At 49.1% G+C, this 14,255-nt stretch overlaps 1 protein-coding gene across 2 annotated transcripts; it reads left to right on the forward strand.

Annotated features, from left to right (window-relative positions):
- Nucleotides 1-3,794: 3,794 nt before the first annotated feature.
- LOC115078846 (duodenase-1-like) lies at nt 3,795-10,749 on the forward strand. Of its 2 annotated transcripts, none has more exons than XM_029581891.1 (6): nt 3,795-3,903; nt 4,471-4,576; nt 6,579-6,744; nt 6,939-7,140; nt 7,514-7,786; nt 9,642-10,749. In XM_029581891.1, exons 2-6 carry the CDS (start codon nt 4,525-4,527, stop codon nt 9,897-9,899), a joined length of 951 nt encoding a protein of 316 aa, XP_029437751.1. In that variant the 5' UTR covers nt 3,795-3,903; nt 4,471-4,524; the 3' UTR covers nt 9,900-10,749. The 2 variants fall into 2 exon arrangements, with proteins under 2 accessions (XP_029437751.1, XP_029437752.1); XM_029581892.1 differs by having other exon boundaries at nt 7,005-7,140.
- Nucleotides 10,750-14,255: the final 3,506 nt, after the last annotated feature.

A 14,255-nucleotide genomic window follows, 5' to 3' on the forward strand; every position in this document is an offset into this window, starting at 1 on the left:
ATACCAGGGTACAAATTATATTGAAATGATAGAATGGATCAAATTGGTGGATGGGTTGCATTATATGTTAAAGAGAGCATTGAGTAAAAGAGGATAAAACAAAATGCAATGTTGAATCTTTATGGATTCCAGGTGAAAAGGGGAATAAAATAGCATTGAGGATGTATTACTATCCACCTGGCCAGAGGGAACTAGCATACAATGAAATGCTAAAAGAATTTAGGATCGCTAACAAAGTCAGCAGCAAAGTAATAATGGGTGATTTCAATTACCCCAGGATTGACTGGGTGAATGTTACATCAGGACATTTTAGAGAAGTAAAGTTCCTAGATGAAATAAATGACTGCTTCATGGAGCAGCTGGTACAAGAACCAACAAGAGGGGAAACTATTTTAGACCTAGTCCTTAGTGGAAAACAGGATTAGGTGCGAGAGGTAATAGTGTTGGGGCCCCTTGGCAATAGTGATCACAACATTATCAAATATGACTTAATAACTGGAGGGAGCACAAAAAAAATCTACAACACCATTTAACTTTCAAAAAGGTGACTGATAAAATGAGGAAAAAGGTTAGGAAAAAACTGAAAGGAACAACTGCAAAGGTTAAGAGTGTAGCTCAGGCATGGATGTTGTTTAAAAATACCATCTTGGAAGCCCAGAACAGATGTATTCCACGCATTAGAAAAGGTGGAAAGAAGGCTAAATAGTTGAAAGCTGAGGTGAGAGAGGCTATAATATCTAAACGAACATCTTTCAAGAAATGGAAAAGGGATCTGAATGAAGGAAACAGTATAAGCACTGGCAAGTCAGTTGCAAAGGATTAATAAGGAAGGCAAAGAGAGAATTTGAAAAGAAGCTTGCCATGGAAGCAAAAACTCATAATAAAAACATATTCAGGTACATTTGAGGTAAAAAGCATGTGAGGGAGTCAGTTGGACCACTGGATGATCAAGGGGTAAAAGGGGCACTTAAGGATGACAACGCTCTAGCAGAGAGACTAAATGAATTCTTTTCTTCAGTATTTACTGAGGAAGATATAAAAGATGTAATAGGTTGTTGTACATGTAAACCAGGGTGAAGGCAGCTAGCTATACCTCGGTATAAAAAAACGCTTAAATAAAATAAAATAAAAATATACCCATGCCAGAAATCATATTCAAAAGTGATGATTCAGAGGAACTGAAACAAATCTCAGCGAACCTGGAAGATGTACTAGGGCAAATTGACAAACTAAAGAGTAGCAAATCACCTGGACCAGATGGTATACATACCAGAGTGCTGAAAGAACTGAGAAATGAAATTGCGGACCTGCTATTGGAAATTTGTAAACTATCATTTACATCGTCTATGGTACCTGAAGATGAGGGTCGCCAATGTAACGCCAATTTTTAAAAAGGGATCAAGGGGTGACCCAGGAAATTGTGCCAGGCAAAATGGTAGAAACTATCATAAAGAACAAAATTGCTGAACATATAGATAAGCATAGTTTAATGGACAAAGGCAACATGGATTTAGCCAAGGGAAGTCTTGCCTCACATATTTCTACATTTTTTGAGGGCTTAAATAAAAATGTGGATAAAGGTGAGCCAGTTGATACATAAGTATCTGGATTTCCAGAAAACATTTGACAAAGTCCCTCATGAGAGACTTCTTAGGAAATTAGAAAGTCATGGGATAGGTGGCAGAAATCCATTGTGGATTGCCAACTGGTTAAAAGACAGAAAACAGAGAGTTGGGCTAAATGGTAAATTTTCCCAACGGAAATCTGGGACCGATGCTTTTTAATATATTTATAAACAACCTGGAAATGGGAACGAGTGAGGTGATCAAATTTGCCGATGATACAAAATTATTCAAAGTTGTCAAATCACAAGAGGATTGTGAGAAATTGCAAGAGGACCTTGCAAAACTGGGAGACTGGGCTTGCAAATAGCAAATGAAATTTAATGTAGAGAAATGCAAAGGGATGCACTTAGGGAAGAGTGACCCAAATTATAGCTACAAAATGCAAGGTTCCACATTAGGAGTCACCATGCAGGAAAAGGATTTAGGTGTCGTTGAAAATAGATTGAAATCTTCTGCTCAGTGTGCAGCAGCAGCCAAGAAAGCAAACAGAATGCTAGGGATTATTAGGAAAGGAATAGAGAATAAAACAGAGAATATCATATCACCTCATCTTGACTATTGTGTTCAGTTCTGGCCACCACATCTCAAGAAAGATATAGCAGAATTAGAAAAAGTACAGAGATGGGCGACCAAGATAAAAAATGGGATGAAACAATTCCCCAATGAAAAAAGACTAAAGAGGTTAGGACTCTTCAGCTTGGAGAAGAGACGGGTGAAGGGGAGATATGATAGAGGTCTATAAAATAATGAGTAAACGTTAATCAGTTGATTACTCTTTCGAAAAGTACAAAGACCAGGGGACACACAATGAAGTTTCTGGGTAATACATTTAAAACTAATATTTTTCTATTCAACGCACAATTAAGCTCTGGAATTCATTGCCAGAGGATGTGGTGAAAGCTATTAGTATAACTACGTTTAAAAAAGATTTGGACAAGTTCCTGGAGGTAAAATCCATTAACAATTATTAAGGTAGAGTTGCAGAGATCCACTGCGTATTCTTGGGATAAGCAGCTTGGAATCTCTCTACCCCTTGGGATCCTGCCAGGTACTTGTAGTCTGGATTGGCCACTGTTGGAAACAGGATACTGGGCTTGATCGACCCTTGGTCTGACCCAGCAAGGCATGTTCTTATAAGAGGAGGAGAATGCTGTGTGCAGTGTGAATGTGCTGTACAAAGCAGGTCCCAGATAACCGTGCCCTGCATGCTACCCTTAAATTAGCACACTCCGAGAGGCTCATGCTGTACCTGGGAAGAGGAGGCATGCATGATCACACATGTTAGAAAGGAACTCCTACACGTTTAAGAGCCACTGCTGGTGTGTTTTGTCGCTGAGAGCAGAGCCCAGGTGCTGGTCTGGATCCAAGCATCAGGCAGTGGTGATTTTACCATGGCACACTGGTTGGAAAACACTGCTGTAGATGCTGGCTGAAACAATCAGCGAGGTTCCAAGGAACTGAGGGAAAAATTAGGGGAGGTATAGGGAGAAAAGAGAAACTGCTGAAGAACGAATAAGAACCTCTTCCCCATCCACCGCTAATATCTCTTTCCCCCCAGGTCAACCAAACAAGCTGATGTGATCCTGGTTTTATTCCACTGCAAGCACGGACATCCGGTTCTGATGTTCTCACTGACTTCCCTATGAAAATCAGCAGTACAAATCTGTGCAGGCGATGAGGCAAAAACCAGGACTGGATCAGGCTGTTGAGTTGACTTGGAGTGGTGAGATGGCACCCCTGTTAACAATGCCAGTTAATATGTTTGATGGCATCATTACAACAACCCCCCCCCCACACACAGACACACACCCATCGCACGCAGTGATAACTGAACAAAGACGTGACGTCTGACAATAAGTAAAGCTGAGCAAATCAGTAGCTGGGAGTCACGTAGAAGAGCAACGATGCGCACGCGGGAGGCACCAGGAGGAGATCGTTCCTCCACAGGTACTTTCGTCACCGGAGGAGACTTTGTTAATGCCTTGGAGAACATTATCCCTTTCCTGTGCTCTCCATGCGCCAGAGAGGACGAGTGTGGCTCGAGGAGCTTTCTGGAACAGCCATGAGTGCAGAACGCCTCCATCACAGGGGGATGCATTGTGGTCCATTCTAGAACTGGGTTTTAAGGTTCTAAATCACTTTACACGTGAGCACAAGGCCACACACGCAGCCCTGGAAAGGAATAACCGGTGCCTTACTAGGAGTGAATGCCAAGGCGGGATGGCAGAGGAGAGGGGAACGGGGCCAGCCCGAGACAGGGATTCTGTATAATTACAAGGTACTGTGATGACCAAGACCTCGGCTCACACCTCCAAAGGACAGACAAAGAGCCCTGCTGGTGGGGACCCTGAATGGGGAGGGGGCCGGGGAGAGAGGGGCAGGCATGCTGACCCTACTGCAAACTCTGCCAAAATGAAGGGTGCTGGAAAGACAGGAGGAGATTCCTGCAGGAATAACGTGCAGAGTGGGGGGGGAGGGGGCAGGGAGACCTGTCCGCTGACAGCAGACGAAGGCCAGACATTGTCAGGGCACGATCCTTGGCATATTCAGAGCACAGTGGGTTCCCAGTCTAGTTCAGAGTCATCCTGCTTCCTTCCAAAACCTGCTCCTGCCTCTCTTCCTCTTTGTGTTTAATTCCGTTCTGCCCCCGTCTCCTCTGGCGCTCAAACCTCTGACTCCTTTCAACCCACGCTCAGATCGCCCTCTGTCTGGAATCACCAGCCAGGATATCGTAGGCGGCCGCAGAGCGTACTGGGATCCGCAAGTCTAGGAAATAAAAACTAAACCAAAATGGCTGCTGCTCTAATGACCAAACTGAATCTCGCTGTCCGATTCCTTCCACCAGGGAAACAAAGAGAAAAACAAGGCAAAGAATGGAGCCCGGAGCCTTTAGTAAATCATGAAGATGCATCTTCCGACTTTGTTGGCAATCTTGCTGTATACTAGAGCTGGTATGAAAAGTCTATATCTCTATCTTGCCCCCATCCTCTTACCCCTCCAGTCCTAGAGGTGACAGGCTCTGTATCCCTGCCCCCATCCCCTGATCCCTCCAGTCCTAGAGGTGACAGGCTCTGTATCCCTGCTCCTATCCCCTGATCCCTCCAGTCCTAGAGGTGACAGGCTCTGTATCCCTGCTCCCATCCCCTGATCCCTCCAGTCCTAGAGGTGACAGGCTCTGTATCCCTGCTCACATCCCCAGAGCCCTCCAGTCCTAGAGGTGACAGGCTCTGTATCCCTGCACCCGTCCCCTGATACCTCCAGTCCTAGAGGTGACAGGCTCTGTATCCCTGTGTCCATTCCCTGAGCCCTCCAGTCCTAGAGGTGACAGGCTCTGTATCCCTGTGTCCATTCCCTGAGCCCTCCAGTCCTAGAGGTGACAGGCTCTGTATCCCTGCACTCATCCCCTGATACCTCCAGTCCTAGAGGTGACAGGCTCTGTATCCCTGTGTCCAACCCCTGATTCCTCCAGTCCTAGAGGTGACAGGCTCTGTATCCCTGCACTCATCCCCTGATACCTCCAGTCCTAGAGGTGACAGGCTCTGTATCCCTGTGTCCATTCCCTGAGCCCTCCAGTCCTAGAGGTGACAGGCTCTGTATCCCTGCACTCATCCCCTGATACCTCCAGTCCTAGAGGTGACAGGCTCTGTATCCCTGTGTCCAACCCCTGATCCTTCCAGTCCTAGAGGTGACAGGCTCTGTATCCCTGCTCCCGTCCCCTGATCCCTCCAGTCCTAGAGGTGACAGGCTCTGTATCCCTGCTCCCATCCCCTGATCTCTCCAGTCCTAGAGGTGACAGGCTCTGTATCCCTGCTCCCATCCTCTGATCCCTCCAGTCCTAGAGGTGACAGGCTCTGTATCCCTGCTCCCATCCCCTGATCCCTCCAGTCCTAGAGGTGACAGGCTCTGTATCCCTGCCCCCATCCCCTGATCCCTCCAGTCCTAGAGGTGACAGGCTCTGTATCCCTGCTCCCATCCTCTGATCCCTCCAGTCCTAGAGGTGACAGGCTCTGTATCCCTGCCCCCATCCTCTGATCCCTCCAGTCCTAGAGGTGACAGGCTCTGTATCCCTGCTCCCATCCTCTGATCCCTCCAGTCCTAGAGGTGACAGGCTCTGTATCCCTGCCCCCATCCCCTGATCCCTCCAGTCCTAGAGGTGACAGGCTCTGTATCCCAGCTCCCATCCCCTGATCCCTCCAGTCCTAGAGGTGACAGGCTCTGTATCCCTGCACCCATCCCCTGATCCCTCCAGTCCTAGAGGTGACAGGCTCTGTATCCCTGTACCCATCCCCTGATCCCCCCAGTCCTAGAGGTGACAGGTTCTGTATCCCTGCTCCCATCCCCTGATCCCTCAAGTCCTAGAGGTGACAGTCTCTGTATCCCTGCTCCCATCCCCTGACCCCTCCAGTCCTAGAGGTGACAGTCTCTGTATCCCTGCTCCCATCCCCTGATCCCTCCAGTCCTAGAGGTGACAGGCTCTGTATCCCTGCTCCCATCCCCTGATCCCTCCAGTCCTAGAGGTGACAGGCTCTGTATCCCTGCTCCCATCCCCTGATCCCTCCAGTCCTAGAGGTGACAGGCTCTGTATCCCTGCCCCCATCCCCTGATCCCTCCAGTCCTAGAGGTGACAGGCTCTGTATCCCTGCTCCCATCCCCTGATCCCTCTAGTCCTAGAGGTGACAGGCTCTGTATCCCTGCTCCCATCCCCTGATCCCTCCAGTCCTAGAGGTGACAGGCTCTGTATCCCTGCTCCCATCCCCTGATCCCTCCAGTCCTAGAGGTGACAGGCTCTGTATCCCTGCCCCCATCCCTTGCTCCCTCCAGTCCTATAGGTGACAGGCTCTGTATCCCTGCTCCCATCCCCTGATCCCCCCAGTCCTAGAGGTGACAGGCTCTGTATCCCTGCATCCTTTCTACTCTTACTATAAAGCGTTTCCTCCTCTCTCTCCACCTCAGGCATTTTCCCAGATGAGGCAGCGACGGGGCGGGAAGCCATCCCTCACAGCAAGCCGCACATGGCCTTCTTGAATATTAAGAAGGTGAATGGTTCCATGGTTTGTGGTGGCTTTCTGGTTCGGGAGGATTTTGTGGTGACGGCAGCCCATTGCTACAGCCCCGGAGAGTAAGGACTGCCTCAACCCCATTCTCCATTCATCACTATACAAACACCCACGCGAATGTCATCGAACATTGCCAGTCATATGTCTCGCCTCAGGGAATCATGAGATTGCAACATACAGTGTCTTCATTTGATTAATGGTTTATAGATAGATATATAGAGAGAGTGTACTTTTTAACCAGTACTCTTAATCACAGGGGCATCCGTGTGACCCCTTCCTTCTGTTTTCTTTCCTCCCCCCCTTGCCCTCCACGGGTTTTCAGCCACATCGACGTGCTCCTGGGAGCTCACGACATCATGGAGCATGAGAAGACACAGCAGTGGTTCCCCGTCCTGCGCTACTTTCCTCATCCTCACTTCAATCAGCGAACGTTCAGCAATGACATCATGCTCCTTCAGGTAGGCATAGCCATGAAAACGACATCTTGTGGTGTCCACAGTAAAGGGCCAGGCATTGTCTCCATTTTACAGTGAAGTGCGGAAGAGTAGGCCAGTGGTATGAACAGTGAGGCTACAAGCCAGGGTTCAGACCCCGCTGCCGCTCCTTGTGACCTTGGGCAAGTGACTTCGCTCTCCGTTGCCTCAGATAAAAGCTCGGACTGTGAGCCTGCAGGGGACAGAGAAATACTTACAGAAGCTGTGAATGTAAATCTGCCTTGAAGTGCCGAAAAGCGGAATATGAATCAAATAAATAAATAAGTGAGCCCGTACGTTCCCCCGTTTCCTTCTCTCTTACTCCTGTCCTCTTGCTCCTCTCCTGCCTCTGTTACAGTTGAATGGCAAAGCTCGCTTCACCCTCGCCGTGAGCCCCATCGTTCTCCCCATCACCGCCTTCTCCACCAGCCGCGCTGCGCCGGGCTCCATCTGCAACGTTGCTGGATGGGGGAGGACGGACATCTACAACCAGAGCACCACCCACCGCTTGCAAGAGGTGGACCTGGAGGTGATCAATAGAAACATCTGCAAAATGTATTACCCGGGATTTGAGTCCGGCCCCTCTGTCCTCTGTGTAGGGGACCCAGGCAAAAAACAAGGATCTTTTGGGGTAAGGATTGCCTATTTGGGTGAAAATGTGCATTGCCTTCCCCTCTCTGGATAGTGGGTTTCAGACCCAAATGAGCTGGCTCATCTTGAAGTGGACTCCTTACTTCTGGAAGCAGCCATTTTGTTTGGATTAAGTAGTGGTGGTGTCAACATATCGTGTCCCATTGTGGAAAGTAGAGGGTCATATGGTGTAACTTACTACTCTGCTGCCGGAAGAGGCCATTTTGTTTGGATAAAGCAGAGGTGATGTCAACATGTCGTGTCTCATTGTGAGAAGTAGAGGGTCATGTGGTGTAACTTACTGCTCTGCTGTTGGAAGCAGCCATTTTGTAGTTCAGTGATGTCATCTACATGGAATATGAGGGGGGACATACTGACAGTACCCACTGCTCTGCTGCAACCTGTACAAAATGGCCTCTCCCAGCAGCAGCAGCATACAACTCCTCTTTGAAAGAAGCTAAATGTCAAAAACCAATGGAACCTGAAACTTATCCAGTCAACTCTTATTTGTGGTAATCACGTTGCTTGTGAAGCTCAGTGTTTGGAAGAAAATATCACTGACTATAATTAGCAAAAATAATTGCTTTCCATGATTGACTGTGAGGGAGGATATGGTGAACCATGACTCAATAGCAGAAGCAGAGTTCACCACAGCCTACGATGTTAGAAGGAAAACAGTCAAAACTGGCCAGAGTCATTCCATTGTTCAAGCATAGTTAGAAGGTACAGCTGATTTTGTTTGGCCTGGTTTCTACCACTGTTGACCATCTCTATGAGAGATGTCTCTGTCTCAGTGAGCAAGCTGATATAATCTCATCATCCCAAGAGCAATAAAAAAAAACTGCTCTCCGAACAATCTGCAGGCTGGACAATGGGGCAAAGGCAGTTCCTTTGACAACCTGTTGAGATTAGTCGGTAAACAGTGGCACGCGCCCTCAGCTTGCGGCAGGCAACTTGCCTGACCTGACATGAGGAAGCATGATTGACATGTAGGGATCACACAAAAGCGCATCTTTTCTGAGTGGGATCCACTCTTTCAAACTCTCGTCTTTGAACAATAAGAGAAACCGCTGATGACAACATGTTCAGGAAGAAAGTTAAGACCTTTTATATTTTATATTTTCGCAGGCCTTTGTGACCTAGCCAAATGTATTTATTTGTGGTACTCTTATATTCTTTTCTACCTTCAGTTCGATGTAAACCGATATGATGTAACCACTAATATCGGTATAGAAAAGTTACTAAATAAATATTCCACAACTTGCAATACAATTGCCCATTGCCTAGAACCCCTTTGTTTGGTACTAAATATTTTATTGATTTTAATCAGTTTCTTTTATGTTTAGTTGTCTTTTATATTATTTTAATTTGTTTGTTTTAATATGTCATTTGTATGGGTTTGGGTTTTTTTTTTTAATTTTGTTTTATGTAACAAAGTTGTAATCCACCTAGAACAATGTTTTGTTGAATTGGCAGCATGAAAGAATTTTTTTTAATACAGGCATAAATCAATCAAGGGAGAAGCTGAGCTGGGACTGGGGAGGAGTATCCAGCCGACAGGGGGATATACAGAACAGGAATCGTATAAATGTTAATCAATCACTGTCCTTACCCCCGAGTGTGCTCGGAAGGATGATGGCGCAGGGACTCAGTCTGGCCAATTTGCCTGGTAATTGTATAAATGGTATACGTTGTCACTGCTCCTTGGTTTCTAGATCTAGGCCTCAGGACCACAAGCTGCGGGGTTTTATAAGACAGTTCCTGGAGTTCGGTAACGCTTCTGCTCGGCAGTCTTACATAATTCTGAAAGTCTTGTGGTTGCATTTGGTTACAATATCCTGTCTGCTTCCTTCCAGGGAGACTCCGGAGGGCCTCTGATGTGCCAAGGCGTGGTAGAGGGTATTGTGTCCTACGGGAAGATCCATGGTATCCCTCCTTCAGTGTTCACACGCATTTCTCCATTCCTGCCCTGGATCACGTACATCATGAAAACTGCTGCTCCCACCCCTAGTGGGGAAGCAGGGCAGGGGGCAGTGGCTCCTCTTCCAGTGAAGGCCCAAGGGAGATTCCCACCCCAGACAACAGAAAAGCAAACACAGATGCACCCATGCTAAGTATTTTTTTTCTGTTCACTCCTCCTCTCACCAAGAGAACTTTTAGGGATTTCTCTCCGTTGGCTAACTTTCCTAAACCTTCTGAGAGGCCAGCCTCGAAGGTGCCTCTTTAGGACAACAAGCGCTTTTGGGTAGAACTAACTCTCTAGAGCTGGCAGCTGCTGAGACCCCACCATACTCTTGCCAATGCCTGTGCTCCAGACATCTAGAGGTGCAAGGAGGCTTGCTTGGGAGTACAGGGAAAAGAGCAAATGTGAAGGCTGCCTTCTCCAACGGGACCTACGCCACAGAGACTTCACCGACTCGCTGCGTGCCGGGATTCGTAGTCCTGCATCCTGTCCGTCGTAGAACTACAAGTCCCAGAACACCCTGGAACGGGCTTAAAAGAACAGCATGACTGGGCCGATGCATCCAAGTGAAACGGGGGCCCACCTAAGGAGACTGTGGAGCCCTAGGCGGTGTCCTCCGTTTGGGATTTATCCAAACAACTGCCCAGGGAACAAGCTCTGGTGTCCATCACTAGGTGCCTGCGCGCTCTCTCGGCAAGAGGAGGACGGTGCAGAAGGAGAAGGGCTTTCCAGCGAGACAGACGGGATCTCTAAAACGTTGACGAGGAAGACGACGAGCATAGTTACAGGAATAAACCTTACTCTCTCTGTGTAACCCCCAAACTCAGGCTCTCCTCAAGGTAACAGGGCCACAGAGCCAGTGCCGCGGTTAAGGCCGGGACTCACTCAATCAGCTCCAATCTGCAGGTCATTAAGGGGTTGGGGGGTGGGGCAGGATAAGCCTGCCCTGGGTGTTAAATGTATTATCTTCTTCTGTGTGACAATAAAGAAGCTGAAAATCATTTACGGTCTTCCAGCTTAAAACTTTACTGAAGAAATGGTTCAAACACGAGGAACTTGGCTCGCGAGTCAAGTCTGCCAGAGAATATCCACCAAGTAGCTGGCAGAAGTAGGTCCGTGAATCTGGGGTCCCCTAATGTCTCGTTCAAGGCCCCTTCTTTCTCCTGGGATGGATTTTGAGGCTGCCCTGGACAAGCTGGAAGGGGTCATCCAATTCCCTTAGGGATTTCCCCCCCAATACCTGGGATCCTGTTTGAAATCCCCAGCTCTTTCCTCCTCTCCTTCTCTCGGGTACCTTGCGGTCACCTCCCCAGCTGTTTGCTGTTCGTGGGCACCGGTGTAAGAGCGTCACGTCCTCCTCTCCACTCCCGAGCTGGAATGGCAAGTCCTGGGGTAACCTCTCGCCCGAATTGCTTGGAAAAGGTCCGGTCTTCAGGTCTCTCTTTCCCGGGTGGGTGAGAGCTTCCTCGAAACAAACATCACACAATGAATCGAGAAAAGAGAGAGAGAGAAACTTTCCAGCACTGACTGTGAGGTAAAATACAGCTCTTTACTGAGGCTTTGGACCTGTATTAGGGAAGTGAAAGGAACAGCCCGGCCCCCTATCCTCTGTAATCCCAAACAAAAAATCCACACAGATAAGGGGCTCACCTGTTGATGTGCAGGAATGAGCCAGCTCAGCAGCCTCTCATGGGGGGGGAGGGTGGTCTGTGGCAAAGATGGTACCTTCCTCTACTGCATGACTTAGCCACTGGGCTGCACCTCTTTCCAGAGATGCCCTATGTGTAATTAGTCACTTTATCTCCCTGTACCTCAGCTCTAATCCCCGGCTCTGTCACTGACTCTGTATGTGTGTGACCCTGGGGGAGTCACTTTATCTCCCTGTACCTCAGCTCTAATCCCCGGCTCTGTCACTGACTCTGTATGTGTGTGACCCTGGGGGAGTCACTTTATCTCCCTGTACCTCAGCTCTAATCCCCGGCTCTGTCACTGACTCTGTATGTGTGTGACCCTGGGGGAGTCACTTTATCTCCCTGTACCTCAGCTCTAATCCCCGGCTCTGTCACTGACTCTGTATGTGTGTGTGACCCTGGGGGAGTCACTTTATCTCCCTGTACCTCAGCTCTAATCCCCGGCTCTGTCCCTGACTCTCTGTGTATGATCCTGGGGGAGTCACTTTATTTCCCTGTACCTCAGCTCTAATCCCCGGCTCTGTCACTGACTCTGTATGTGTGTGACCCTGGGGGAGTCACTTTATCTCCCTGTACCTCAGCTCTAATCCCCGGCTCTGTCACTGACTCTGTATGTGTGTGACCCTGGGGGAGTCACTTTATCTCCCTGTACCTCAGCTCTAATCCCCAGCTCTGTCACTGACTCTCTGTGTGTGAACTCAGGGGAGTCACTTTATCTCCCTGTACCTCAGCTCTAATCCCCGGCTCTGTCCCTGACTCTCTGTGTATGATCCTGGGGGAGTCACTTTATTTCCCTGTACCTCAGCTCTAATCCCCGGCTCTGTCCCTGACTCTCTGTGTGTGACCCTGGGGGAGTCACTTTATCTCCCTGTACCTCAGCTCTAAGCCCCGGCTCTGTCACTGACTCTGTATGTGTGTGACCCTGGGGGAGTCACTTTATCTCCCTGTACCTCAGCTCTAATCCCCGGCTCTGTCACTGACTCTGTATGTGTGTGACCCTGGGGGAGTCACTTTATCTCCCTGTACCTCAGCTCTAATCCCCGGCTCTGTCACTGACTCTCTGTGTATGATCCTGGGGAGTCACTTTATTTCCCTGTACCTCAGCTCTAATCCCCGGCTCTGTCACTGACTCTGTATTGTGTGTGTCCCTGGGGGAGTCACTTTATCTCCCTGTACCTCAGCTCTAATCCCCGGCTCTGTCACTGACTCTGTATGTGTGTGACCCTGGGGGAGTCACTTTATCTCCCTGTACCTCAGCTCTAAGCCCCAGCTCTGTCCCTGACTCTCTGTGTGTGATCCTGGGGGAGTCATTTTATCTCCCTGTTCCTCAGCTCTAATCCCCGGCTCTGTCACTGACTGTGTATGATCCTGCGGGAGTCACTTTATCTCCCTTTGCCTCAGCTCTAATCCCCGACTCTGTCCCTGACTCTCTGTGTATGATCCTGGGGGAGTCATTTTATCTCCCTGTTCCTCAGCTCTAATCCCCGGCTCTGTCACTGACTGTGTATGATCCTGGGGGAGTCACTTTATCTCCCTTTGCCTCAGCTCTAATCCCCGACTCTGTCCCTGACTCTCTGTGTATGATCCTGGGGGAGTCATTTTATCTCCCTGTTCCTCAGCTCTAATCCCCGGCTCTGTCACTGACTGTGTATGATCCTGGGGGAGTCACTTTATCTCCCTGTGCCTCAGTTGTAATCCCCGGCTCTGTCACTGACTTCCTGTGTGTGACCCTGGGGAGTCACTTTATCCCCCTCTCCGTGCCTCAGTTGTAATCCCCGGCTCTGTCACTGACTTCCTGTGTGTGACCCTGGGGAGTCACTTTATCTCCCTGTGCCTCAGCTCTAATCCCCGGCTCTGTCACTGACTCTCTGTGTGTGACCCTGGGGGAGTCTCTTTATCTCCCTGTGCCTCAGCTCTAATCCCCGGCTCTGTCACTGACTCTCTGTGTGTGTCCCTGGGGGAGTCACTTTATCTCCCTGTGCCTCAGCTCTAATCCCCGACTCTGTCCCTGACTCTCTGTGTATGATCCTGGGGGAGTCACTTTATCTCCCTGTGCCTCAGTTGTAATCCCCGGCTCTGTCACTGACTCCCTGTGTGTCCCTGGGGGAGTCGCTTTATCTCCCTGTAGCTCAGCTCTAATCCCCGGCTCTGTCACTGACTCTGTATGTGTGTTGACCCTGGGGGAGTCACTTTATCTTCCCCTGTACCTCAGCTCTAATCCCCGGCTCTGTCACTGACTCTCTGTGTGTGAACTCAGGGGAGTCACTTTATCTCCCTGTACCTCAGCTCTAATCCCCGGCTCTGTCCCTGACTCTCTGTGTATGATCCTGGGGGAGTCACTTTATTTCCCTGTACCTCAGCTCTAATCCCCGGCTCTGTCCCTGACTCTCTGTGTGTGACCCTGGGGGAGTCACTTTATCTCCCTGTACCTCAGCTCTAAGCCACCGGCTCTGTCACTGACTCTGTATGTGTGTGACCCTGGGGGAGTCACTTTATCTCCCTGTACCTAGCTCTAATCCCCGGCTCTGTCACTGACTCTGTATGTGTGTGACCCTGGGGGAGTCACTTTATCTCCTGTACCTCAGCTCTAATCCCCGGCTCTGTCACTGACTCTCTGTGTATGATCCTGGGGGGAGTCACTTTATTTCCCTGTACCTCAGCTCTAATCCCCGGCTCTGTCACTGACTCTGTATGTGTGTGGACCCTGGGGGAGTCACTTTATCTCCCTGTACCTCAGCTCTAATCCCCGGCTCTGTCAACTGACTCTGTATTGTTGTTGACCCTGGGGAGTCACTTATCTCCCTGTACCTCAGCTC

The sequence above is a fragment of the Rhinatrema bivittatum genome, chromosome 16 (genome assembly GCF_901001135.1).
Source record: "Rhinatrema bivittatum chromosome 16, aRhiBiv1.1, whole genome shotgun sequence".
NCBI classification, from domain to species: Eukaryota; Metazoa; Chordata; class Amphibia; order Gymnophiona; family Rhinatrematidae; genus Rhinatrema; species Rhinatrema bivittatum.

Excerpts from the sequence above, each read along its gene's own strand:
- LOC115078846 (XM_029581891.1), top strand. The coding sequence starts at position 4,525 with ATGAAGATGCATCTTCCGACTTTGTTGGCAATCTTGCTGTATACTAGA. Across the intron at positions 6,745-6,938 it reads CATTGCTACAGCCCCGGAGA|GGGCATCCGTGTGACCCCTT; the intron begins GTAAGGACTGCC and ends TCTTAATCACAG. Across the intron at positions 7,141-7,513 it reads ATGACATCATGCTCCTTCAG|TTGAATGGCAAAGCTCGCTT; the intron begins GTAGGCATAGCC and ends CCTCTGTTACAG.